The 23,939-nt window shown below is 54.4% G+C and overlaps 1 protein-coding gene across 6 annotated transcripts in view; it reads right to left on the bottom strand.

Moving 5' to 3' along the window:
* CUX1 (cut like homeobox 1) overlaps positions 1-23,939 on the bottom strand; it is a 352,855-nt gene that overhangs the window by 158,074 nt on the left and 170,842 nt on the right. For all 6 annotated transcript variants that reach the window (XM_021086269.1, XM_021086267.1, XM_021086270.1 and 3 more), the window contains exon 4: positions 1,999-2,077. In XM_021086269.1, the coding sequence (XP_020941928.1) occupies positions 1,999-2,077 (79 nt within the window). The remainder of the gene's footprint in view (positions 1-1,998; positions 2,078-23,939) is intronic.

Raw genomic sequence — 23,939 nt, 5'->3', positions numbered from 1 at the left:
AGCACACAGACCGTTAAGGGCCCCTGACCCTCCCCAGCTATGCGACGGACCGGCAGAAAATGCACTGCTGTCGGCCAGGCCCTTCCTGTTAGCTCAGCCACACGATTAGTTCACCTGAGCCATAAGCAGACTTCAAAACGCAGGCTGAGGCTCCCAGCTCCATCCTGCTTTTCGAGTCCTTGTTAGAGGTGGCAGACCACAGCATTGGTAAGGAAGAAATACCTGGGATGTGGGTGAGATCTGTGGCATCCAAATGTCCTTTGATTAACTTATTATCATAGAAAACATCAAACCTGATTTGCTTCCACTGCTTGAAGTGGAAGCTGCCAGCCAAAAATGAGGGTTCTGAAGTATATCCCCAATAGAGGGAAAGCGCTGATGGGTTACTATTTAGCGAAGAAAAGCAGAATGTAACTATAGACTCATGTTATGATCAAAGTTCTATCAAAATTATTTATGCGTATGAAGAAGGCCAGCTCAGGCAATGAGGAGCACTGAGGAGAAAAGCGGCCTCTTTCTTTTCTATGGGAAGTTAAGATGGAAAAAAACTGCAGAAAAAGAAATGCAACAACTTGTTCAAGTGGCTTTCCGGTGAAGAAACCTCACCAAGGGAGTAAACAAAATTAGCACTTGCACAAGAAGATGAAAATGGGCCCACCAAGCCGCTGATGCCTGGGCAACAGAGCACCCAGGCATCAAACAACCGGTTAGTGGGAAGGGGCCTCCACACAAGCTTCAGAGTATTCAGGAAACCCCTAGGTGGATACAAACTCCTGTGGAAAATCAAAAGGCTAGAGTTTGGAATTAAGAGCTGGATGACCTCCTAAGACAGCAAGAGGTTAGAATAAAGACAAACCCCATCCATCACTGGGCTGTTTCCCCGTCCTTGTTCCATTTTACAGATGAGAAAACCGAGGGTCAGAGAGGAAAAAGGAATGTGACTGAGACCTCCCAACGAGGCCCTGGCAGGAGGCTCTGGATCTCCCCACTCCCTGTCCAAGTGTCTAAAGTGCTTTCTGCTGCCCCTCACTTGGTGTGGCCTCTGTCAATCGCAGCTCCCAGGGAGGAGAGCCAAGCCCTTGGTGGACCTGAGAACTAGCGTACAATACAGATACAAAGGAGACTTGTTTCTGCTGGGCTTTGTTAAAGCAGTTCTAGTCATGTCAGTGACGTACAGAGCATTCCTAACGAGGGCGAGTGTGCAACGCTCGTGGGTGGGGGGGGGTCCTTCGGTTTTCTGGGTCAGCAGAGGATGACATTCAAATGACTTTCCTAATTTTCTGATTTGATCTTTTCAGGACTGAGTTGGGACCCACGTGATCAAGTCCACCACTTCCCCACGAATCAGGCAAGCGGACCACCCGAGAACAGGATGGATGGGACCCGTGGGCCCCAGGTGCTCGAAATCCTGCTTCACTTTTCCAAAATAAGGACTAGGAAGCCATTATCTCCCTGAGTGTGTAGCGAGCATTGTTAAAAGGTTAACTCTTTGGTTCCTTCCAAAGAAAACACACCACGCATACTTTGTAGTTAAACAGGCTACCACTTGCCCAAGAAAGGCTTGGCCAGAGGTCCCCCAACACCCTAGGAAGGCAGTGTGGCATCCCAGGTGCCCTAGCAGGGCCGTTGCTGGACGTGGAATTGGTCAGAATTGTGAATATCCACCCGTATGCGCGCGCGCGCGCGCACACACACACACACACACATTCTATTTCTTCTCTGGGAAACATGCAGCATTTTAAACCAAAGCCAAAGGCAGCCCCACAGATCTGCGTTTCTGCCCTTTCAAAGGCATCGACTGGAGGCTACTTGATTATTTTAGCAAATATGCATCTGATTTCCATACCCATCTCCAGTCTGGATTGTGGAGAAGTCACATGCCCAGAACGCCCCAATTTCCTGGGCAAGTTGCCTGAGGGAGGCCGAGACGAGAAAGCCAGAAACCCACCAACTCACCAGACACGAGGCCCGTGGGTGGACGGCAAGTGCTGGGCTTACCTGGAACATCGATCAATCTTTTGTAGACATTCAAGAAGGCTGCCTCAGCTTCTTTGCTTCTTTTACTCAGTGCATCAATCTGAAAGGGAATGGAAGAAAGAGAAGAAACACAAAGAGCTCAACATTTGTCAAGAGGTAATTTGAAAATCATTACGCGTCTAGTGCGTCGCCCGGCGAATGGACGTCTGATTGCTCCATGTAAATGCCGGACAGCTGGGCCTTCAACCTCAGCCGAAACATCTGCACCACGGGGAGGGGTGGGGGCAGAGGGGAGGGGCGCAGGAGCGGGGCTGCGAGATGACGAAGCGTTTGCACAGCCCTCGTCCCATCGCCCGACGGGGTGGGGGGGGCTCTCCACGGAGAATGTGGTCTCCTTCCTCTTCCCGCGGGAGCTGACGAAGAGCTGACCATGTGCCAGACCCGGCGCCGGAGGCGGGGCCCAGACGGCTGGTCTCAGCCCCAGGGGAACAGGTATGCACACCATGAAATTCCAGCCGGAAAAGTGCGGGGCACAGAGCCATGGGGACACGGAGAGGGGACATCGAGCAAGAAAGTAGGTGACATCTGAGCGGAGTCCCCAAGAGCAGCTCACCAGGGGCAGAAGTGACACAGAAGGGGAGGCAGACTCAAACACCAAAGTTCCGAAATCTGGTGTCCACAGATCCTTAGGAATTTTCTGAAAGCCAAGGACCCTCCTTCTAGACACACACACGCACTCACATGTCCACTTGGGTTTTGCCCAGACAATCAAGATCAAGCCCAAGGACGGGTCTGTAACGCACCGGGGAAAGTGGGGGTGGCCTGGGGGACGCGCATACGTGGACGTGGGACGGGACAGGCGCGGGGATGCGTCAGTGCCTGTGGAGGAGGGTGGCCTTCCCCGCCAGGGCCCCAGTCACAGTGGAAGGAAGACAGGAGGGGCAGGAGGTGGTGACCCTGTGCAGGTGAGGATGTGCAGGGCAGTGGCGCTGGGGACAGATGGAAAGAGGCCAGTCAGAGGTTAGGTCCGGCGGAGCTGACGGGGGACACGGAGGATCCAGTCGGGGTAAGGACGGTGACCGGGTCTCTGGCGTAGGGAGCAAGTTCCGGGGGCAGCGGCTGGAATCAGTGTGTCTCGTGAACCAACCCAGCCCAGCTGGTTTCCCTCCGGGGAAAGGTCTATTCATCCAGAAAGGTGACGTGTCGAAGTCCCAGGCGTGCCGGACACACATCCACAGAGGCTCCCAAGGATGGACTCAGAGTGTATGTTGCTCCCATAACGCCCTTGCTGAGACAACAGATGGCTTTTTACCCCTGAAGCGTGCAAGATGCTACATGCGTGGAGCTCATGTTGGCTCAGGAAAAGGACACTAAATTACATATTCCTTGGTCCCCTCGCAGAATCATGCTCTGTCTCCAATATTATTAAAGAGGTAAAGGATGTGGCGTAATTACAGGGCCTCTCACCCGAACCAACCAACAGTTTGTAAGGGCTGAGCGAGGTCATCTGATTGAGGATGGGAAGCCCCCGGGGGCGGGGGTGGGGCCTGGGGCTGGGGGAGGGGACGCCGCCAGTCTCAGGAAATCCGGGGCAGAGCAGAGAAGTGCAATGTGTGCATTTCCAACTTCGACCAAGTCGAGCTGCAAAAGTCCTACTGGGAGCCAGTCGTGAAGAACTCAGACACATTTCTCCACCGATAAACTAAGATAGGATTTAGCTGTTGGGCAAGTTTTCCGGGTAATCCACAAAGACTACTTAAAAACAAGACAGGAGTTCCCGCCGTGGTACAGTGGTTCACGAATCCGACGAGGAACCGTGAGGCTTCGGGTTCGATCCCTGCCCTTGCTCAGTGGGTTAACGATCCGGCGTTGCCGTGAGCTGTGGTGTAGGTTGCAGATGCGGCTCGGATCCCGCGTAACTGTGGCTCTGGCATAGGCTGGTGGCAACAGCTCCGATTAGACCCCTAGCCTGGGAACCTCCATGTGCTGCAGGAGTGGCCCAAGAAATGGCAAAAAGACAAAAAAAAAAAAAAAAAAAAAAAAAAAACCCAAAAAACCCAAAACAAAACAAAAAAACAGAAACAAATAAAAACAAGACAAATTGTGGTTCCCATGAGCTGGGTTAGGTCGCAGATGTGGCTCAGATCCCGCGTTGCTGTGGCTGTGGTGTCGGCCGGCAGTGTAGCTCCAATTCGACCCCCTCGCCTGGGAACCTCCATATGCTGTAGGTACGGCCCTAAAAAGACCCTCCCAAACAAACAAACAAAAATCCAAGATAATGCTCTACTTTTAAAATAAAATGGGTTTTTCCCTCCGATGATGAGTTCATGCTTGCTGTTTAATTAGAAATATATCAAAAATTAACGAGGAAAATTAAAACCATAATTCTGCCATTCACCAGTAAAGTCATTCCTCTGTGGTTCCCTTTAATTTTGAATGAAATGCAGGCATGCAGCAAACTACAGAGGCAGTAGCTGAGTGGCTGTCTAGGGTTGGGGACGGGGAGGATGGGTTTGGAGGATGATAGCTCAGGGGGGTGCGTTTCTTTCTGGAAGGGATGAAATGGTCCATGATTGACTGTGACTTAGTAAAACTCAATGGACCGCAGAGTTTAAATGCGTGAATTATATGCGATGGGAATTTTTTTTCTTTTTAAGGCTGTATCTGCGGCGTATAGAAATTCCCAGGCTAGGGGTTGAATCAGAGCTGCAGCTACCAGTACGCCACAGCCACAGCAACGAGGGATCTGAGCCTCGTCTGTGACCTACATCGCTGCTCACGGCAACACCAGATCCTTAACCCACTGGGTGAGGCCAGGAATTGAATCCGCATTCTCATGGATACTAGTTGGTTTCGTAACCTGCTGAGCTACAGTGGGAACTCCTGGTGTGTGAATTATATCTTAACAAGTCTGGTAAAAACATGTCGGGTGAGTGTATCTGAAATCAAACTATATGAAAGTTTCTGCATTGTGCTTCCATGAACATATAAAATCTTTTTTCTTTTTTTTTGGCGGGGGGGGGGGGGGCTGTGGCATGTGGTCATTCCCAGGGCAGGGATTGAACCCAGACCACAACAGTACAATGCTAGATGCTGAACCTGCAGTGCCACCAGGGAACTCCTAAAATCTATTCCAAAATTTGGAAAGTGTCTTATAGTATCATTTCAACTGCACCTAACCACCGCAGGTACAGGTATTTTGAATAAAAGTGGATTTGGAGTTGCCTTTCCAGACGTCTGGAATTTTCCCTATGCTCTAGGCCTTTCTGCCACCTCCTGAGTGCCATGCCCACGGGCAGCAGAGTCTGCCCGGAAAGCAAGGCAGAGGCCCTGGCTGCCCTCCACACCTCTTGACACCCACAGGGGGCTTCTGTGCTCAGCTCCAGATCAGCCTGGGGAGGGGACCCTGCTTCCCAGGAATTCTGACCAAGCCCATAGAGGTGGCTGCCTCTACGGTGGGCAGAGGATGGGACGTGGAGGGATCCTGAACCCTGTCCTCTGTCCTTTCTAGGTTGATGGAGACATGGGGTAGGGTTAGCATTCTACTATGGGACACTTGGGGACGGTTCTGGGTGGCACTGGGTCCTGCCCTGAAAGTCCTAACCCTGGTACCCGAGCATGTGACTTTACGTGGAACGAGGGTTTCTGCAGACATGGTCATTAAGGTGGGCGCTGATCCAGCACGACCCAGTCCTTAGAAAAGGGGAAGCCGAGACATAGAGACGGTGGCACACACAGCAGATCCCCCTGTGAGCATGAAGGCAGGGACTGGGGTGATGCACCTGCAAACCACCAAGAGCCGGGGGAGAGCCCGGGACAGACCCTCTCCCAAGCCCTCTGAAGGACCCAGGCTTGATCACGGGCTTCCCGTCCTCAGACGGTGAGAACTGAACGTCCGTGGTTTTAGCCTCGCAGTTGGTGGTACTTGGCGACGGCGGCTCCAGCAAATTCGTACAGGAACCATGGGTCTAAGCTTTCTTCCCGCCCCCTTTCCTCACAGGCAAGAACAGCCAACCCAGCCCTGAGAGAACAAGGCCAGGCCACTGAGTTTAATTAATTCATTAGGCAGCTGGATGGCGAGGTTTCCTGAGAGGCGGTGAGACCGCCACGCGTGCTTGGGTTCCTGCTTGATGAGGTCCCCCGAGCCGCCTTCTAAGATTTCCAAATCTGGAAGGATTTTGTTGGTTCTGGTGATTCTGAGATTTGCTCTGCTCGCTCGCTCTTTTGACGCCCCCAGGGCCCCCCCGTCTGAGCTCAGGCCTTGGGGCTGGAGTTCTGGTCCCTCCTCTGGCTTCTCCACCTTTTCTGGGGTGGGCTTGCCGTCGGCGCGGCCTGGGCTTGCACCGACCTAGAGCCCCTCTTCCGGCACCTCTGCCTCTGATGAAGACCTAGTGGCCCTTCAAGACCCCGTGCAGCTCCGCTGGCCCCACATGGGTGCCAGGTTCTCTCCTACTGGAGGGTCCTGAGTTGGGAGGGAGGGAGGGGGCCCCAGGGCCAGGCTGTTGGCCCTGCATGCCAGCCCCACAGCATCAGCACTGGGGGTAACAGCACCCACCCGCCAGGCCTAGATAGGAGGTGGCGGTGGCAGGGGGCGGGGCACTTCTTGGGTGAAGTACCCAGTGCCTGGCTCAGCAAAGTGGGGCCCTGTCTGTCCCCCCTTGTCATTCTGTGAGGGAGGAAAGAGGGTCACCCCCATCCTTGTGCCCTCCACGCCTGCCTGTCTCAGGTGAGACGCCGAGCCAGGGCTTGGCACGGCAGCTCCTCAAGGGGAGAAGTGGTTTGTGAATGCCAAGAGGTCTTGAGCACAGATGCTTGAAAGCAGGATCCTAGGTCAGACGTTCTGGCTACTTAATGTGCAAAGACAGCCCGAGGGAGGGATTCTGTCTACCACCCCCCCCACCCCCTGCAACGCCATTCTGAGGACGAGCAAAGGACAGAGTGGCTTCTGGTGGCAGAGCTGGGACAGACAGATGATCTGGGAGCTCTAACTGAGCTCAGGTCCGGCCGCGTCAAACCTGTTCTGCTCCAGGGATCTTCAGCCTCACCTCCCGCCACGCCTCACACCCAGCCCCACCCGGTCACTCCCTGTTCCCTGAATACACAGCAATTTCCCCGCAGCCAGCCGGGAAGGCGCCTCCTTGGAATGTTCCCCTGATCCTCGGGGCTCAGCTGATCCCCGTCCCGGCCTCGGGCCACTCCCTTCGCCATATGGGATTGCCCTGAAGTTCCAGGACTGTAGATGAGGCTCCGCGGGGAGATCCTGGATTCCTGGAGAGCCCACACTAGGCTTTCCTCCCAGCAACGAGCGCAGAGTAGGTGCTTAATCTTTTTGGTGCAATTGAAAATTTACCAAAATTGACCAACGGTTGCATCTGCAGAAGTGAGTCAATGGTTAAGAGACGCAGTTTGAACGCTTCACGAAAATGATTAATACGTAAAGAGTGCCTTGATTTGTCAGCACGTGTTTCACCTGCTCATGTGATGAGCGCGGCTGGGCTGGAGCCAGCGGGCAGGAGGCGCCCTGTCCCACGGCGCACACCCGGCGCGGGAGCCGGCCGCCCGCGGGGAGCTCCCGGCCCCACTCTACCGGGACGCCCGGCGCTTCTAGCGCGAGGTTCCTGGATCCAACTGTTATCTTTTCAACAACATGACTTTTCTATCGCTGAGCTTGACTTTTCTTTAATAAGGATTCAATTTCAAGATAAAGATCCACATTAAGGTATTTCACTAGAAATCTCAATATTTGTTTCCAGGAAGATGAAAACTCAGAGGCCAGGGTTGGAGGCCAAGTTCTTGGAAGTTAGGCGGGGATTTAGAAGGGGCGAGAGAGCGCTCGACTCTTCTGGGGTCAGCAGAGCTGCACTGTGTGGTTGGGGGTGTCGTGTGGAGTGTGGGGTCACTGCTTCCCTCACCGCTCTGCCTGTGAAGAGCATTTCAGGTCTCTGCCCACTGCCATGTGGTTGTGGGGGCGTCCCAGCCCACGGGGGTGGGGGTGCGGGCTGGACCACAAGGAATATACGTGATAGCATCACACACCGCATCTGAGAGTAAGATGCGAGAGCGGGTGGCTTGCTTGGCTCTGGTGGGCTTTCTTCCGTGTCATGAGAATGACTCAGCCTCAGGAGCCACTTCTTCCACTGATATCTCAGAGTAAAGACAACACACAGTTCCAGAGGTGTCCCATTGACCCACACATGTTACAAGAATGAGATAGTAGCTCTTGTTGCTGAGATGTGGGGCTGCTTGTTACAGCAGCAGTATTAAACAAAGCTGACTATTGCAAATCCTAAGAGGTGGTCGCAACTCTAAGACGACAACACAAAGTCAACATAAGGAATAAATGACCAGTGTTGTGAGAGCCAAAGGATTTGTTTGTTTTGAAGCTTGTGTGTTTTTTTGTTTGTTTGTTTTTTTTTAGGGCCACACCCGTGGCATATGGAGGTTCCCAGGCTAGGGGTCTAATTGGAGCTGCTGCTTGCTGTAGCTACACCAGAGCCACAGCAAGGCCAGATTCAAGCTGCATCTGCGACCTACACCATAGCTCACGGCAATGCTGGATCCTTAACCCACTGAGCGAGGCCAGGAATCGAACCTGCAACCTCATGGTTCCTAGTAGGATTTGTTTCTGCTGTGCCACGACAGGAACTCCCGAAGCTTGACTGTTTTATTTTGCCAGGGGCAGGGCAGGGGGGAAGAGGGTATACGATGAGAGGAGAAAGGGCACGGGATTTAAAAGCAGAACCCTAGATTTAAGACCCGGCTCTTCGTGCAGTTTGGAATACTGAGCCAGTTAGGGGCCCTCTGCCTCTGAATTCATTTTCTACGTCTAGGAAAAGATACTGATGAGAAGGCCTGCCTTGGAGGAAGCCTGGGAGAATCGAATGAGACAGAAGATGGGCTAACAGTGCAGAGCTAGTCACAAGCTGGTCTGCACTGTGGGTGATAATTACTGACCCGTGCTGTATTTAGGAGAAACAGCACACAAATATCATCTAACTTCGGCATCAAAATTTCAAGGGCTTAGGGGAGAATTCACACACTCAAAGCATTAGTTTTGTACAAAAGAAACCAGCACTTTTGAAAGATGTAACCTGTTGGGACTGCCTCCTGTGCAGTACTTGCAGTGGGGGGGCGACAACATTTCAGGAGCTTGCTTATGTCTTCAAAGGACATTCTCTGCAGAAACTCCCTCGGCCACCTACACCTCAGGACAGTAATGGGTTTGAGGCTTTGGGGTCTGTTACTCGAATTTTCAGTAGGAGTCTCCAGTTTTCTGCAGAGGAAGGAAATGCAGAGGGAGATGGGATACAGGCCTGAATTTTAACTGGAAGATGCTTGGTTGAGCACTGAGAAAGGATAAGACAATGTCATATTTACAAATGTGTTGAGGCCCCATCTCCTCCAGCCTCGACCACCAATCGATTAAGGAGTCCTGCTCGCCTGGCCTCAGAAATCGATTTCAGAATTTTAATCTCTTTCCTTCCTTGATGCTTCTGCCTTAATGGAAGCCCCCAGCCCTTCCCTTCCAGTTTGGACCCTGCAGACCTGTCCTCAGGGGAACTCCCCAGCGCGGCCTCTCCTTGCCGTGGAGTGGGAGGCGCCCTCCGCAGCGGCCCTGGGTCTGCGTCCCAGAGCCCAGAGTGACGTGCAACCACCTTGCCCGAGCTGACCCTCGGCACTCCCGGACTCCATCCACACCGCTTAGGCTGGCCTTCTGAAACCCCTCCCAGCCCGTCCCTGCCCACACCTCCCGCTCCACCTCCGTCCAGATCCCACCACTGCCCATGGCCTCGGCCCCGCCCGGATCCGGTGTTCACACACCAGGCCCTCTGCCTGGAACACTCTTCACCCCAGACCCGGGGGACGCAGTTCTCCCTTCGTGGGTCGGCCTAGGTGACACCGCTGGTCACCTGGTCTTTGTGCCACCCCTGCTCTTTGCGAACTCCCTCTCTGCCCACTTCCTGCATCGAGTGACGATGTGTCACATCTGTGACCTTGCTCCCTACCACCCGGGGTCTGTCCCAGGCCGGCGGCACCTTCCTTCCTGGACCCCCGGCACCCGGGTCCTGACCAGCACGGAGGTTCCTGGGGTATCTGTGAAGGGATGAGGGGTGGACCCCAGGCTGAGAGGGCTGCACAGGCCTAGGGTCGCTCAGGGCTCATGGGTGACTGCTCCAGCATCGAGCACCCTGGAAGAGGGGCCTGGAGAAGGCAGTTTCCTCTGAGTAAGAGCTTCGAGAAGGCTTTCAGTATCCACTGCAGTTTAGTCCAGTCTAAGAAGTGGGGCGTCACGAGAGCCAAGCTCTGATCTGGTTTAGGGGGGCCAACTGTCCCTGTCAGAGCTAGAGGACCTGGGGAGGTGGCGCCAGAGGATGGGGTGGAGATAAAACCCGCCAGGTGACGTCTACTCTCTAACACAGAAAATAAGACCTCTCGGCGGCCTCTTCCTACGTATTAAAGGAATGTGTGCAGAGTGCCTGCAGCTGGGCCCGGTGCTGGTGGAGCCCAAGGCAGCGGCAGCTGTCACACTCAGGGCTCTGCTTGTGTGCTGGTGACTCCAGCACCTCCCTGGGGGCGGCCCAAGTCTGGAGCCACGACTGTTGCACACTCATCTCCCAGTAAAAAGGATGCTACTCGCTGGGTATCCTGAGCAGGATGCTGCGGACGCTGGGCACGGCCCAGCTGGGCCATTCCGACGCCGGGCCACACACAGAAAGCCTTGTCGCAGCAGCTGCGAGACATGGACAGACAACGGCATGGACTTGGTGCAGGGGTCAGGGATGGCCAAAAAAATATGAATCAGAAGCACGGGTCCTGATGTCTGCCCAGCGCGGCGTTATTTTGAAACGGAAAAGGCTCCTCCTTTCGGGGTGTTGCCCAGCCTTGCCACGCACAGGTGGAAGGCAGGCTACGATATTCCGAGCTGGAGCATTAGCAGAGGCAAGCTGCCCCGGCCCCTAAGTCAGCCTCTCTGTGCCTCCGTTTCTTTATCTGCAAAGTGGGGAGAAGAACGCTTGTGCTGTGAGTGGTGATGGGACCGCAGAACTGGCTGCACCACTTGTCAGATGCAGAAACTGACCAAGTCCCTCAGAACTGGGCCCCTGGGCTGGGGACGTGCGGCCAGGGGCTGGACTGTGTGCCCTAGAGGAATGCAGACTTGGGTTTGAATCCAGCCCTGGGGTTGGCCTGCTGGAGGGTCTGGAGGCAGGTTCCTTCATCTACGCCTCGATCTCCTCATTTGTTGAGTGACTAGCTCCCTCCTTGCTCAGCGGTTGCGCAATGAAGTGTATCTGGGGCAGTCGGGAGCGTGCAGACGGTGAGGAGACATCCGTGCCTTCTCGGCTAAACCCACCTCAGCAGTGCGTCCCCACCACACCACAGGCTGGCCCCTCTGCCGTCAAACTGAGCAGAAAGCCAAAATGCTCAAGGACTTGGGGGACAGAGACGCTTACACCACCTTTCAGACACCGCGGTGGCAAGAGCGCACTCAGGACCGCCCCCTCCCTACGCCCCGGAATTTACAAGCGCGTGGGTTAGAAATAAACACAGACCCTTAACGGAATTTTTAGATCCAGGCGCGGGGCTGGACTGTCGGCCAGCGGGGATCCGCAAGAGCTGCCGGGCGAGGAGAGAACAGTTTCGTCTCGTCGTCTGGCTGCAGAATTCTTTCAAGAGCAAAACATGAGGGGAAGAGCCACGTGGAATTCCAGAAGGCAACAGAGAAATGACCAAGGTCCTGTCCAAAACAGACGCGGACGCAGCCACAGCTTCCGAGTTCTAATTTTAACTGAGCCCGGCCACGTACAAGGAATTTTCTGAGAGATCACAGCGGCGCACAGCCCAGTAATTCTCCTCTAAGTACATGTCTATGGGATGCTTGGCAAGTCCCAGTCCTGCTATTGCCGAGGGACTTCTGTGGCGAGATGAGGGAGGACCTGGCGGGAGGGAGCCCTTCTTACCTCCCCCGCAACCCCCCCCCACAACCCCCACTTCTGATGTGGCAAGAGGAGGGTGGGAACCGGGAGTGGGGGCCCAGCTGCCACCACCGGCTTTGTTCTCAAGGTCGTGTTCCTTCGTGTCTTCCCACACCCAGAGAGAGCGCAGGGACAGAGAATCCCGCTGGAGACGCTCCCATCTTAGAGAACCGAGCGGGACCTCCTGGAAGAGTCCCTGTGCTGCTCAGAGCTGGCGGCATGCATCTCAGAGCGGAGTGTCGGCTATAAAGGCAACGCAGCGCAGACCTGGGTGGGACACAAAATCACGTCTCATATAAACTGATGACATATCCCTTAACCGTCCCCCGCACCCCCAAAGTTCCTAAGAGAAGAAGACTGGAGAATTCCAGAAGATGGTGCCATAGAGAGAGCGTGGGGATGTGGGGCCGTGGAGGAGACGTGGGGCAGAGGCGAGCGCGAGAAGGACAGTAAAGACCATGAAAACAGCCGCCGGCGGTCTTATCTTTCTTCGCAGTTTACAGAGCCCTTTCATGCGCACCTGCCATCCTGGCTGTCCACGTACATCTGAAGGGCTGTGGTGGGCAAGAAGGGTTAGTATCTTCCCTCTTCCCGGAGCGCAAAACCAGAGCCATCAGGTAGAAGCTACAGGAAGGTGGATCACAGCTTAAGAGCAGGAAAACCTGGGCGAACAGCAAAGCGCTCAGAGGTGGAATGTGCCGACACTTGTCTCACTTACTGGTTCGTTCATTCGTTCACTTTGTCAATAAAATCGTTTAAGGGGTGGGGGAAATGTGCCGGGTGGTGGGCTAGCTTATTCTCTGGGGCCAGAGCCTCTCCTGGTACTCTTAGGGGGCCCAGGGTGGATGGTGCCGCGCCCCCCAGCCCCCCACCACAAGGAAATCACAGCAGGACTGGGTGCAGGGGGAGGCTTCCCAGAGGATGAATGCCCGAGAGTTTTAAAACACCATTTTGTGAATAGATGGTATGTGTATAGTAAAAAACAAAACAAACCCAATTAAGAATAAAAGCATATACAGTGTTCGATAAAGTTGCACAATACAAGATCGATACTCGAAAATCAATTGTCTTTCTGTACACGAGCCGTGAACAATCTAGAAGAGAAGGTAAGAGATGTTCATGGATTGGAAGGCTGAATATTGTTACGACGGCAAAAGTTCCCAATCGGTGCACGAGTACCACGCCATGCCTTTCAAAACCCCAGCTGGCTTCATGGAAGAATACAAGTTGAGCCCAAGATTCATTTGCAAATGCAAGGGACCCTGAAAAGCCAAAGCAAAGGGAAAGACAGTGGTAAATCTTCACCACCTTAAAGATGACACCAAAAGCACAAACAGCTAGTGAAAAAATGGATACACTGGGTTCTATCAAATTTAAAACTTCTGTGCTTCAAAGGACACCATCAAGAAAAGAAAAAGCACCCAAATGGGAGACAGTTTTTGCAACTTATATACCTGATAAGGGACTAGTATCCAGAATACATAAAGATCCCTATAACTCCCCCAAAAAAGACAGACTGAATTTTAAAATGGACAAAAGATTTGAATATACATTTCTCCAAAGAGAATATACGAATGGTCACTAAGCACATGAAAAGACACTCAAAGAATGTTCTTGGCAGCATTATTCAAAACAACTAAAGGCGGAGTTCCCATTGTGGCTCAGCGGACACGAATCTGACTAGTATCCATGAGGACGCAGGTTCGATCCCCTGGCCTTGCTCAGTGGGTTAAGGATCCGGCGTTGCTGTGAGCTGTGGTGTAGGTCACAGACGTGGATTATATCCCATGTTTATATGGCTGTGACGTAGGCCAGAACTACAGCTCCGAGATTCGAACCCTAGCCTTGGAACCTTCATATGCTGCAGATTTGACCCTAGCCTGGGAACCTTCATATGCCCCAAGTGTGGCCCTTAAAAGACAAAAAAATAATAAAAACGACAACAACAACAACAACAACCAAAAACAGCCAAGGGGTAGAAAAAGCCCAACTGGCCCTCAACTGATAATGGACAAATAAAATGTGACACAGCCACAGTGGAATATTATTCAGCCGTAAAAAGGAATGAAGCACTGATACTTGCTACCGCATGGGGGAATCTCCAACACACGCTAAGTGAAAGAAGTCAGTCACAGAAGACCACCTGCTGAATGATTTCATTCACATGAAATGTCGAGAATGATCAAATCTAGAGACAGAAAGGGGTGGGGGGATGGGGAGTGACTCCTCATGGGTAGGGGGCTTTCTTTGGGAGGTGAGGAAATTGGAAATATTCTGGAATTGGACTGTGGTGATGGCTGCACAACTTTGTGAATAGACTAAAGGCCATTTAATTGTAAAACAAGAGAAAAACAAAAATATACTATACTGCATCTTATGTTTTGTATAAATATAAAAATATACTATACTTTTCACGGTATATACATGTAGACACAGCAAAAAGCAGGTCTCCTTCCTGTCGTGTGCACCTGTCACTCAGCTGCCTGGCCTGGAGGCAAAGATTCACTTGAATGTCTTTCCAGAAATATCTTATGCATTTACAAGCATCTTGTACACACGCAATGTCTCCCTTAACACACACACACACACGTGCGGTAGGATGTCAGAGACAGCGTTTTGTACACGTTAGGGCAGCTTCCTTCGTGGTGGGAGGGCGGAGCTTCGGGGGGACGGGAATTTGTGTGAAGACAGAATGGCCTGTTCGGAGGTGCAGGAGCTGAGCTGGGGAGGGAGGGCCTGGGGGCGAAGCCAGGGGGCGGCCACGTGATGCTGAAAGGTACTGGGAGTCCCAGGGGCTGTCAACCATGAAGTGACCTGGGAAGACAAGGGCCCAGGAGGCAGTGAGTCCTTGAGGGGGTTGCAGCCCAGCCCACGAGAGAGGCGGAAGCCCATCTGAGTGAGGTGGGGCGGCAGAACTCGCAGGTCTGAAGGCAGACATGGGTCCTGGCCAGGGGGGCTGGTCACCTCCCTGACATGGGCAGAGGCGAGTGTGGCTGGGGGTGTCCGTGGAGATTTTCAGTTTGTGAGGGGCCCAAAGGGGGAGCACAGGGGGTCCTGGTGTTGAAGAGAGGCCCAGAGGAGGGTACCAGGATGGGGCAGGTGTGCGGTGAGGGCCTTGGAGAGGGGGCGCTGATTCCCAGGGGAGCACCGGGCTTTGAGGGGTTGAAGGAACTGGAGGATTCTGAGAGCAACACCTAGAACTACCATGTATCCAGCCCCGCTTTACACCACCTTTAAACACACACACACACACGCACACGCACATGTAATGCCTCTGCTCTGAGGGGTGGGTTTTCCAGTATTAGAAGGAGACACCGAGCAGCTAAAATGACTCATTCAAGGTCACCCTGGTAAAAGATGATGTCAGGCCTCTAATCCAGATCTGCCTAATTTCAAAATCTGTGATTTGTCTGTTTGCTTCTACTCCAAGCTGTCTCCCTGGAGAGGAGGCGCCAGGGGGGCGGGCGCTTACACAGGAGGGAAGCCAGGGAGAGGCAGGAAGGAGCGGGGCAGGCCCAGTGTCCCCCCACCCCCTCAAAGCTCTCCTGCACCCCCCGGGGGGCTGGCCCACAGCCGGGAGGAACTCGGAGCGGGGGCCCTAAGCCCTGCATGGCCGGCTGGGCACAAAACCGCTGCTTCTCTAGAACACATGCTCAGAGGTCTGCTCTCGGACGAGGCCAGGCCCCAGTCGCTGTGCCAGACGGACCCTCCCAAGTCCCCAACTCAAGTGGTCTCAGACCAGAAGGTGATTGGGGCTTGAGGGTCCAGGGGAGCGGGGGTGAGATGGGATGTGAACCAGGAGCTGGAGGGCTCCCCGAGGATCTAGGTACATCCCAGGTTGGGCCCCCAGGCTTCCCGCACCCCAAGCGCCATCCCGGGAACCAGTCCCCTCCTTGGTCATGCTCTACTGTAAGCCTGTAGGTTTCTGTCTCTGTTTGCTGGAGGACAAGGGGTCATCTCACAGGTCTCCCCTGACCCCTCATGTCTCAAGCTTTCTGGAGTAAGCGCTGATTTTAGAGTCACAGGTTGGAGTTCAGGTCTAAGCTCAAAGACGGAGGAGCTGCGTGGCTTTGAGCAAGTTACTTGACTTCTCTGGACCCGTCTTCCTCTTTACAGAAGTGATCAGAAAATCTCTCGGGGTGGGGGGGGAGACACCCTCCTCCCTCTCCTCCTGCACCTGCAGTCGGCCGTGTCTCAGCAGAGCCTGTGCCCCTGCTCAGGCCCATTTCCCACGGAGGCCTTGGCAGGTGTGGGCTCCAAGGGGAACCTCCCCAGCCCCTGAGTCCGGTCTTGCCACTCAGGGTCTTCACAGACGATCCCGGGTGAGAGGGCCGAGGAGCAGCCCAAAGAGGCAGGGCAAGTGGAAGATGCCTGTTCCGGTTCCCAGGAGAAGGGGAGCCTGGAAGCTGATGTCCGACTGGCTAGTTGCCTCTTCCTGGCGGGCGACTTAAAAGTTTCTGAAAGTGGGAGTTCCCATCACGGCGCAGTGGTTAATGAACCTGACTAGGAACGATGAGGTTGAGGGTTCAATCCCTGGCCTCGCTCAGTGGGTTAAGGTGTTGCCCTGAGCTGTGGCCTGAGCTGTGGCGTAGGTTGCAGAGGCAGCTTGAATACCTCGTTGCTGTGGCTGTGGTGTGGGCTGGTGGCTACAGCTCCAATTAGACCCCTAGCCTGGGAACCTCCATATGCCACTGGTGAGGTCCTAAAAAAAAAAAAAAAAAAAAAAAAAGTTTCTGAAATGGTGCTTAGTGGGTCACAGATGAAACAGTGATGATGCCGCCTCCCAAGGGGTGAGTGGCGTGAGCATTTGACCGAGTCCAGACACCTGGGTTCCAACCCAGGTAAGCCTGTTCAGTGCCCCCTCTGACCTTGAGGGCGGCTGGGAGGCTTGCCTGCAGTGGCCAGCATGCGTGGAAGGCGGCTCCTTCAGTCTGGGACACTTGCTGGCAGTGGTGACTAAGGAGTGACAAGAAGCTGGTGTTTGGTTGGGCAAAGCGAGGGAGCCACAGATCCCAGGATGGGACCAGGAGACGGCGAGAGGCCGGGAGAGGGGAGACCCTGGAGCTGAGGGGCTTCGGACCCCGCTCCGGGCACCCACTCTGCTCCTCACACTCCGTACTGCCCTCCCCACCCTGTTGGTTCTGGTTGGTGACCATGTCCTCAAAACAGGGTGGGGGGAGGCTTCGTGAAGTCATGGAAATGCTGATTTCTAGACATAAAATGCTGTGCAAATAATTATTAGTAAAGCAGGCGGGTGGCAGCCTGCAACAGAGTTGGAAGGGGTGCAACACAGATCTATGCTCCATGTTCAAACAACAGAACTTGTCCAGGCGCCCAGCTATTGTTAGTGTCCCCGTCCCCCCCCAACCGCCCCCCCATTACACACATACATTCACAGTCCTTCTTCTGACCATCTGGTCCTTGGTGTCAGTTTCACTTAAGGAATTACTGCATTAAATTGATGGGACATTAGTAAAACCTAATTAACATCCAGATTGAATTTTTCCAAGGGAAGAGAGAGATCTGCAGAAAATAAAATACCCTAATAATCTGAATTTCAGAGTATTCAAATAAATACTATGTGACTGAATATTACAAGTTGGGTAGTTTTAGTCCGGGGGGCGGGGGGGGGGGACTAACAGAGTCGCTCTCTTCTCACAGACAAGCACGACTTCGAATTCTCAAATCGATTCCCTCCCGTTCTTCACGGTCATCATATGAGGAAACAGGCACGGGAGAAATCAGCCGACTGGTGAAGGTCAAGGCCACTGGCAAGTTGGGCCACAAACCTAGGTCTTGTAACTCTAGGTCCAGGGCTCTTACCTTCATGTTACAACTACCTCCGGGTATCGCATGATTCTCTGAAGGGGGCTGGCAGTGAAAGCAGACAGAATTGAGCCTTTTTTTGAAGCAACAGAGAAGGCTTTTGATTTATACACCAGGGATGTTAACTCTCCATCCATCCATCCATCCATCCACCCACCTGCCTATTGCCCACCTATGTGCCCGCCCATCCCTCCTTCCATTATCCGTCCATCCCATCTAATCGTCGTTTCCAGAGGGCCTGCTATGTGCCAAGCACTGGGCCATGTGGGGATACAGATCCTGCTCAACTGTGAGGCGCCCTGAAAGCAGCGCCTGAGTTAAGGACCTACCACCACCACTGGGGCCTCAGTCAGGCCTGGGCTGCGCACAGCGGATGATCAGTAAACGCTGAGTGAAACAAGAATGCGTGGACCCTGTCCTCCAGAAGCTCACGGTCTGGGAGAATGACATCATTCAGGGTGACCAGGGTGACCAGCGGAGGAGTTGGGGGGGGCTGCAGAGGTGACCCCACCCAGCTGGCTACAAGACGACTCTGGTGGCTCCATCAGGGCAGGGTCCCTGACACAGACCCTGTTCCCCAGGCGTTCAGGGAGCCGAAGTCCAATGGGCGAGTCCTGGGACGCCGCTGGACCCTTTGGTACCAGTCCCTGTCACATGGGACCTCGGATTCCTAACCTGTGACCCTCTGACCTCTAGAGCCTCGGGTTCTGAGTCAAATTTGCCAACGTGTCATTTTACCAATTTTTAAAATCTTTTTAGGGCTGCTCCCGCAGCATATGGAGATTCCCAGGCTAGGGGTCGAGTCCGAGCTGTAGCCACCAGCCTACACCACAGCTACAGCAAACTCAGGATCCGAGCAGTGTCTGCAGCCTACACCACAGCCACAGCAAACTCAGGATCCGAGCAGTGTCTGCAGCCTACACCACAGCCATAGCAAACTCAGGATCTGAGCAGTGTCTGCAGCCTACACCACAGCTCACAGCAATATCGGATCCTTAACCCACGGAGCGAGGGCAGGCATCGAACCTACCTCCTCGTGGATACCAGTCGGGTTCTTAACCTGCTGAGCCACGACAGGGACTCCTCATTTTACCAATTTATTCGGGAGCCCTCTGAGCTCCCTTTTCTCCATTTCAACTCAGTTCACTTCAACAAACACTTCCCAGGCACCCACAGGGCGCCGGGCACTGGGAGACCAGCCCAGAGCCCCCCGTTGGCCTTGTTCTGGAGCAGGGTCTGCTCTTGAACCCTCAGGGAGCCCCACGCCCAGGAGCACCTGCCTGACACGGGTCCTGCGGCAGAGAGGCCAAGTGAGGCGAGGCGGGCCGGCTGCACATCCCAGAACTCCGCCGATGGTTACCGAGAGGATGTTAAAAATAATTATCTGCTGAAGATATTAGATTTGCTCTGGATTGTTCATTACAAACAATGGCTTAATAGGACTTTTATTGAATAGCTGCAGAGCTCTGGGCCGAAATCAATTTGCCGTACCCTCGGAATTTTGATGTACGCCGTTGACTTCCCCGACGCGGAGCAATTTGTAATAGCTTTGGCTGGCTGCTGTTTTCAAAGCTCCTGCTCCATCACGAGCATTTATTTCTGACCACAAAATTACATTTATTCAACAGAAAGCAGCTCCGGGTCTTTAAGAGGTTAACTTCTGGAGCGCTTGGCCGCGGTCCAGCCCTGGCCGAGGCGCGGGCGGGCGGGCGCGGTGGCACAGGCGGCGGCGGCAGCGCCGGGCGGGCGGCCGTGATGAATAGACTGCTGAGTGCGCCCCTCTCCAGGCGCACTCGGCTCGCTCCCCTGCTTCCATAGATCACGGGCTGCGCCTCAACATATCTGACTGAAATTGAATTTGGCTTCTCTCTCAACCGTTCATTTCCTATGTTATGCAAGGTTATATCCTTTTCTGCATGAGCAGAACCAAACCAGCTGCAGCTTTGGAGGAGAAAATGTGTTTTCAATTAGGAAGCTGGCCTGAATGGGGAACCACAGTCCTCCTGCTCCCCTAATTGAGCCATCATGGAGCAGGGCCTAGGGAAAGATGCTGGAGTCACCAGGCCATCGGGTTTGGGTGTAAGAGCATTGAAACACGCTGTCATTGTCACCACCACGACTGCCACCACTGTCGCCCCAACTACCAGATGCGTACAAAGGCCCTAGAGTCTGAAGACGGCCGTCTTGGCTAAGAAGGACATTCTCCTGCAAAGGGGTCAGGACAGCAGCCTTCCCGACCTCCAGCCAGAGCCTGCTGGGGTCCTCACGGTGCCCAGCGCCTTGCACTCACCTGCCAGGGACCCTGGGCCACAAGCTCACAGATGCCTCTGTTCCCCCAGGAGAAGAGGCTGATTTATTTTTCTATTCTTTCTTAAAATTAAAAAAAAATTAAGAAAAAATTTTTTGTTGTTTTTTAGAGCTGTACCTAGGGCATATGGAAGTTCCCAGGCTAGGGGTCAAAGTGGAGCTGCAGCTGTGGCCTATGCCACAGCCACAGCCACAGCCACACCAGATCTGAGCTGCATCTGTGACCTACGCCACAGCTTGTGGCAACGCCAGATCCTTATCCCATTGAGCAGGCCAAGGATCAAACCCGCGTCCTCATGGATACCAGTCGTGTTCATTACCGCTGAGTCACTTCAGAAACTCCCAGACTCCTTTCTCTTATGGGTCATTAGGAACCTGGTGCAGAGCCTTCAACACAGGACTCAGCGAGTCCTTGCTTTTTGGTTTTTTGAGCCTGGCATGCAACAGCCTGATGAGGGATCTCAATTCCCAGACCAGGGCTTGAACCTGGGCTGCTGTGGTGAAAGCGCCAAGTTGCAACCACAAGACCACCAGGAAACTTCCGGTGAGTCCTGGTCAACGGGGAGAAGGTGAGAGAGAGACCAGCTCGGCCTGGCAGAGGGAGACACACCGTCGAGGAGAAGATGCAGGCCCCTGACAGGAAAAAGTTAGCAACAGGCTGAGCCAGTCTGGCAGAGGAACGAAGGAGGCAGGCGTTGACTCGGGTCTTACAGGATGGAAATGATTTTTATAGGTGAGGAAGAGCAAGAGGTTATAACAACGGAGGCTGTGACTGTAGGAACACGGCAGAAGAGGAAACCACGAGGCCTGTTCGGGGACAGCAAATAGACCAGTGTGGCCGAAGCAGAAGCCAAGGACACAACGCCTGGAAATACGTGTTAAAGCTACATCACAGAGCCCCTCACACGCTGCTCTAAGGTGCCCAGAACTTGCCCTAGAGGAACTGTCCTTGGAGGGAACCTAGCCAGGAGGTGGTGCAAGCAGCCATGCGTGATAATCAGAGGGGGACCTTGTCGAATGACAGATGCTTCGGTGCTGCCCCCCAGACTGCTGAGTCCAAACTCTGGAGGGAGGCGCCCGGGGAGCTTGCAAACGTGGGTAATTCTCAGGCAGCCAGTGGGGCTAGCCGAGGGCCAGCTTCACGAGCATCGGTCTGGTCCTACCTTCTCGAAGACCGTCCTGCTGTGGAGCAGAACTTGCTAAGTACAGGCTGGATGGGGCATAAATAGGAGTGGGTGCGTGCACGCGCGTGTATGTGTGTGACACACAGTTCCTACCCTCTAGATTCCCGAAGCACATTAGTATAGCGCCAGTTCAACTATGTTCCAACAGCTAAAAAACAAAGGCAGGATGTCTTCAGGCTCAAAATCACAAGGCAGGTAAAAATGAAGCCTCAGCAGAGACGAGGAGGGGAGAGCTTTGTTTCTGGTGGGGGGTGTTGTGTGATGACTCGGACCCTGGGCATGTGGGCTGGGCCTCAGAACATGGGTAAGAGCTGACAATATCCCTAACAGGCGGTCCTCTGGCCTTTGTTTGAATACTCCCAGTCACGGGAAACTCACTACCTTGGATGGCAGCTCATTCCATTGCTGAGCAGCTCCAATTGCTGGAAAACGTCCCCTCTTCTGTTCTGCTGCTGACACCCCACATGTTAGGCCACGGAGTCACACTGGACGTCAGAGCTCCGGGGGTCCCTGCTGACTCTCTCGCTCACCCCTGCACTTTACAGCTGAGCAGAGTCAGACAGAAAGAGGGCAGGGAGCCGCCGAGGTCACAGGAGAGTGAGTGGCAGCACCTGGGCCGGCGCCCAGTGCCTCTGGCTCCCTGCGAAACGTTTCTGGGAGGAAGCACTCAGACACCCTGGCTTTATTTAGCCATGGCCTTTAGATCTGAACGCTTACATATGTTACCGCGCAGCAGACCGGGGCCATGGGGCACCCTCGAAACTCTCAGTCACTTTTAACTAGTTCGTGGCATATTTAGCCAACTTAATCCAGTCCATCTATTATTTGATTACAACGTCAGGCGGCCCTGCAAGTGTGTGCGCTGTCCTCTGCTTTGCTCCGCACTCCGACGTCTCCTGTGGGTGAGGGCCTTTCAAGGCAGCTTCCCACATGCTCCACGAGACCCCCCTGCCCCCCCTGCTCCCGGGTGGCCCCCGGTCATCCCCAGCACCCTCCTCCTCGGAGCCTTAGCACGTGCCCTGCTCTGCCCGACGCTCTCCCGGCTCCCTGCTTGGCTGGCCCCTCTCATCACTCAGGTCTCACGCCAAACGTCACCGCCATGACCAGTGTCTCTGGAGGAGCCACCCGTCCCTCCCGCTCTTCTCCATCCCCATCACTTTCCTCCCAGTGCTCGTCACCGCCCGACGTGGCTCCTGTGTCCCTCCTCTAGAATACACGCACCTGGCGCCTGTACCCGAGGCTGCATCCTGAGCTCCTATCTGGCCCAGAGCTGCACACAGTCGGCTCTAGAGGGGGGTTTACCGAATGAAATAGTGAAAGGATATCAGAGTAAAACCCAGCATCAGAGGCCAGAGCCTGTGGGGTTTCACACAGCCGGACCTGGGCTCTCAACATGACTGGTGTGTTATGTATACAGTGGGCCTTCAGGACAAAGGAAGTTCCAAGTGACGGGTCCCTCCTGCAGGCTGTGTCAGCAGGTGATACTGTGATGACGTCACAGCCCACAGTTAACACGCACCCCACTCCTCCAAGGGGTGCAGATCAGGTCTGCACATAACTGTGGATATTTACGAGCATGGAGACCAGGCATGAGGCTCCAGCGGTGATCCAGGAGGGGCTGGCCAGCAGAGGAGGGGCCTGCAGCTGGGCTTGCCAAGCAATGGACACTAAATGGACAGCCACTGACCTTGGCCAAGCTGGGGAGGTCGCCTGATATCCCCACTCCCCGAGCTCCAGCACCAGGGAGCATGGGCTGGGAAGCCAGACAGCCCAGTCCCGCCACCATCACCTGCATGACCAGGGGTGGGTTCCCTGCCCGCTCTGTGAAATGAGGATGCTGCCTCCACCCACCCAATGGGCACCTTCCGCATGCTCACTAGGGCCAGGTACCAGGGACACGGGGGCGGGGGCGGACGGAAAATCTAAAGAGGGTGGCGGATGTGTAACTGGAGCACAACGTGCTATGGGAGACATGGGAAGAGGGCCTCGGTTGGGACCGATGGTCTGAGGGAGCCCTGAAGGACCAGCAGGAGGGGGCCAGGCGGGGCTGGGAGGCGGGCAGCGGCCAGGCAAGGGCATCCTGAAGGCCTGGTGAGCAAGGCAGTGATGGGATCCTGGCGGTGGCACTGAGAAGAGGCGGGGTGGACTAGGGAAGAAGGGACAAGGGGACCAGTTAGGGAACCACTGCCACTGTCTCAGTGACACACAACGTGGCTGTGGGTGAGCGGGTGGGTTCTGGCAACGGAGAGAATCAGCAGATCTGGGGTGTCCTTTGGAGGAAGGCTGGAGGGGTGGGGCACCGCGGAGAGGGGAGGTGTCTGCAATTCCCCGCTGAGGCAACCGGGCGGACCAGGGAGTTATTCCTGAGAAGGTCAAGGCCGGGGGAGGAGGGGATCTCAGATGGGGAAGGAGCTTGTGTCCGGGGCCCGTGGCAAAGTTGACAGGACACATTCCCGGGAGCAGAGCTGCCGGGTCAAAGTCTAGGTGCTTCTTCAGCTCTAGAATCTGGTGCCAGATCGGTGTTCAGACAGGTTGTGCCCATTTACGTGCCCATTTTGACTTTTGAATTTTGGCCAACCTGGCAGCTGCAAGTCAACTGCATAGAGATGATTCTAACCCGCATTTCCCTGGTGATGAGGTTGGTGTCTTTTTTCCAGGTGGACGACTAGTC

The sequence above is a fragment of the Sus scrofa genome, chromosome 3, assembly GCF_000003025.6.
Source record: "Sus scrofa isolate TJ Tabasco breed Duroc chromosome 3, Sscrofa11.1, whole genome shotgun sequence".
In the NCBI taxonomy this organism is placed as follows: Eukaryota; Metazoa; Chordata; class Mammalia; order Artiodactyla; family Suidae; genus Sus; species Sus scrofa.
Note: the sequence above shows the minus strand (reverse complement) of the source record. Positions and strands in the feature narration are given on the sequence as shown.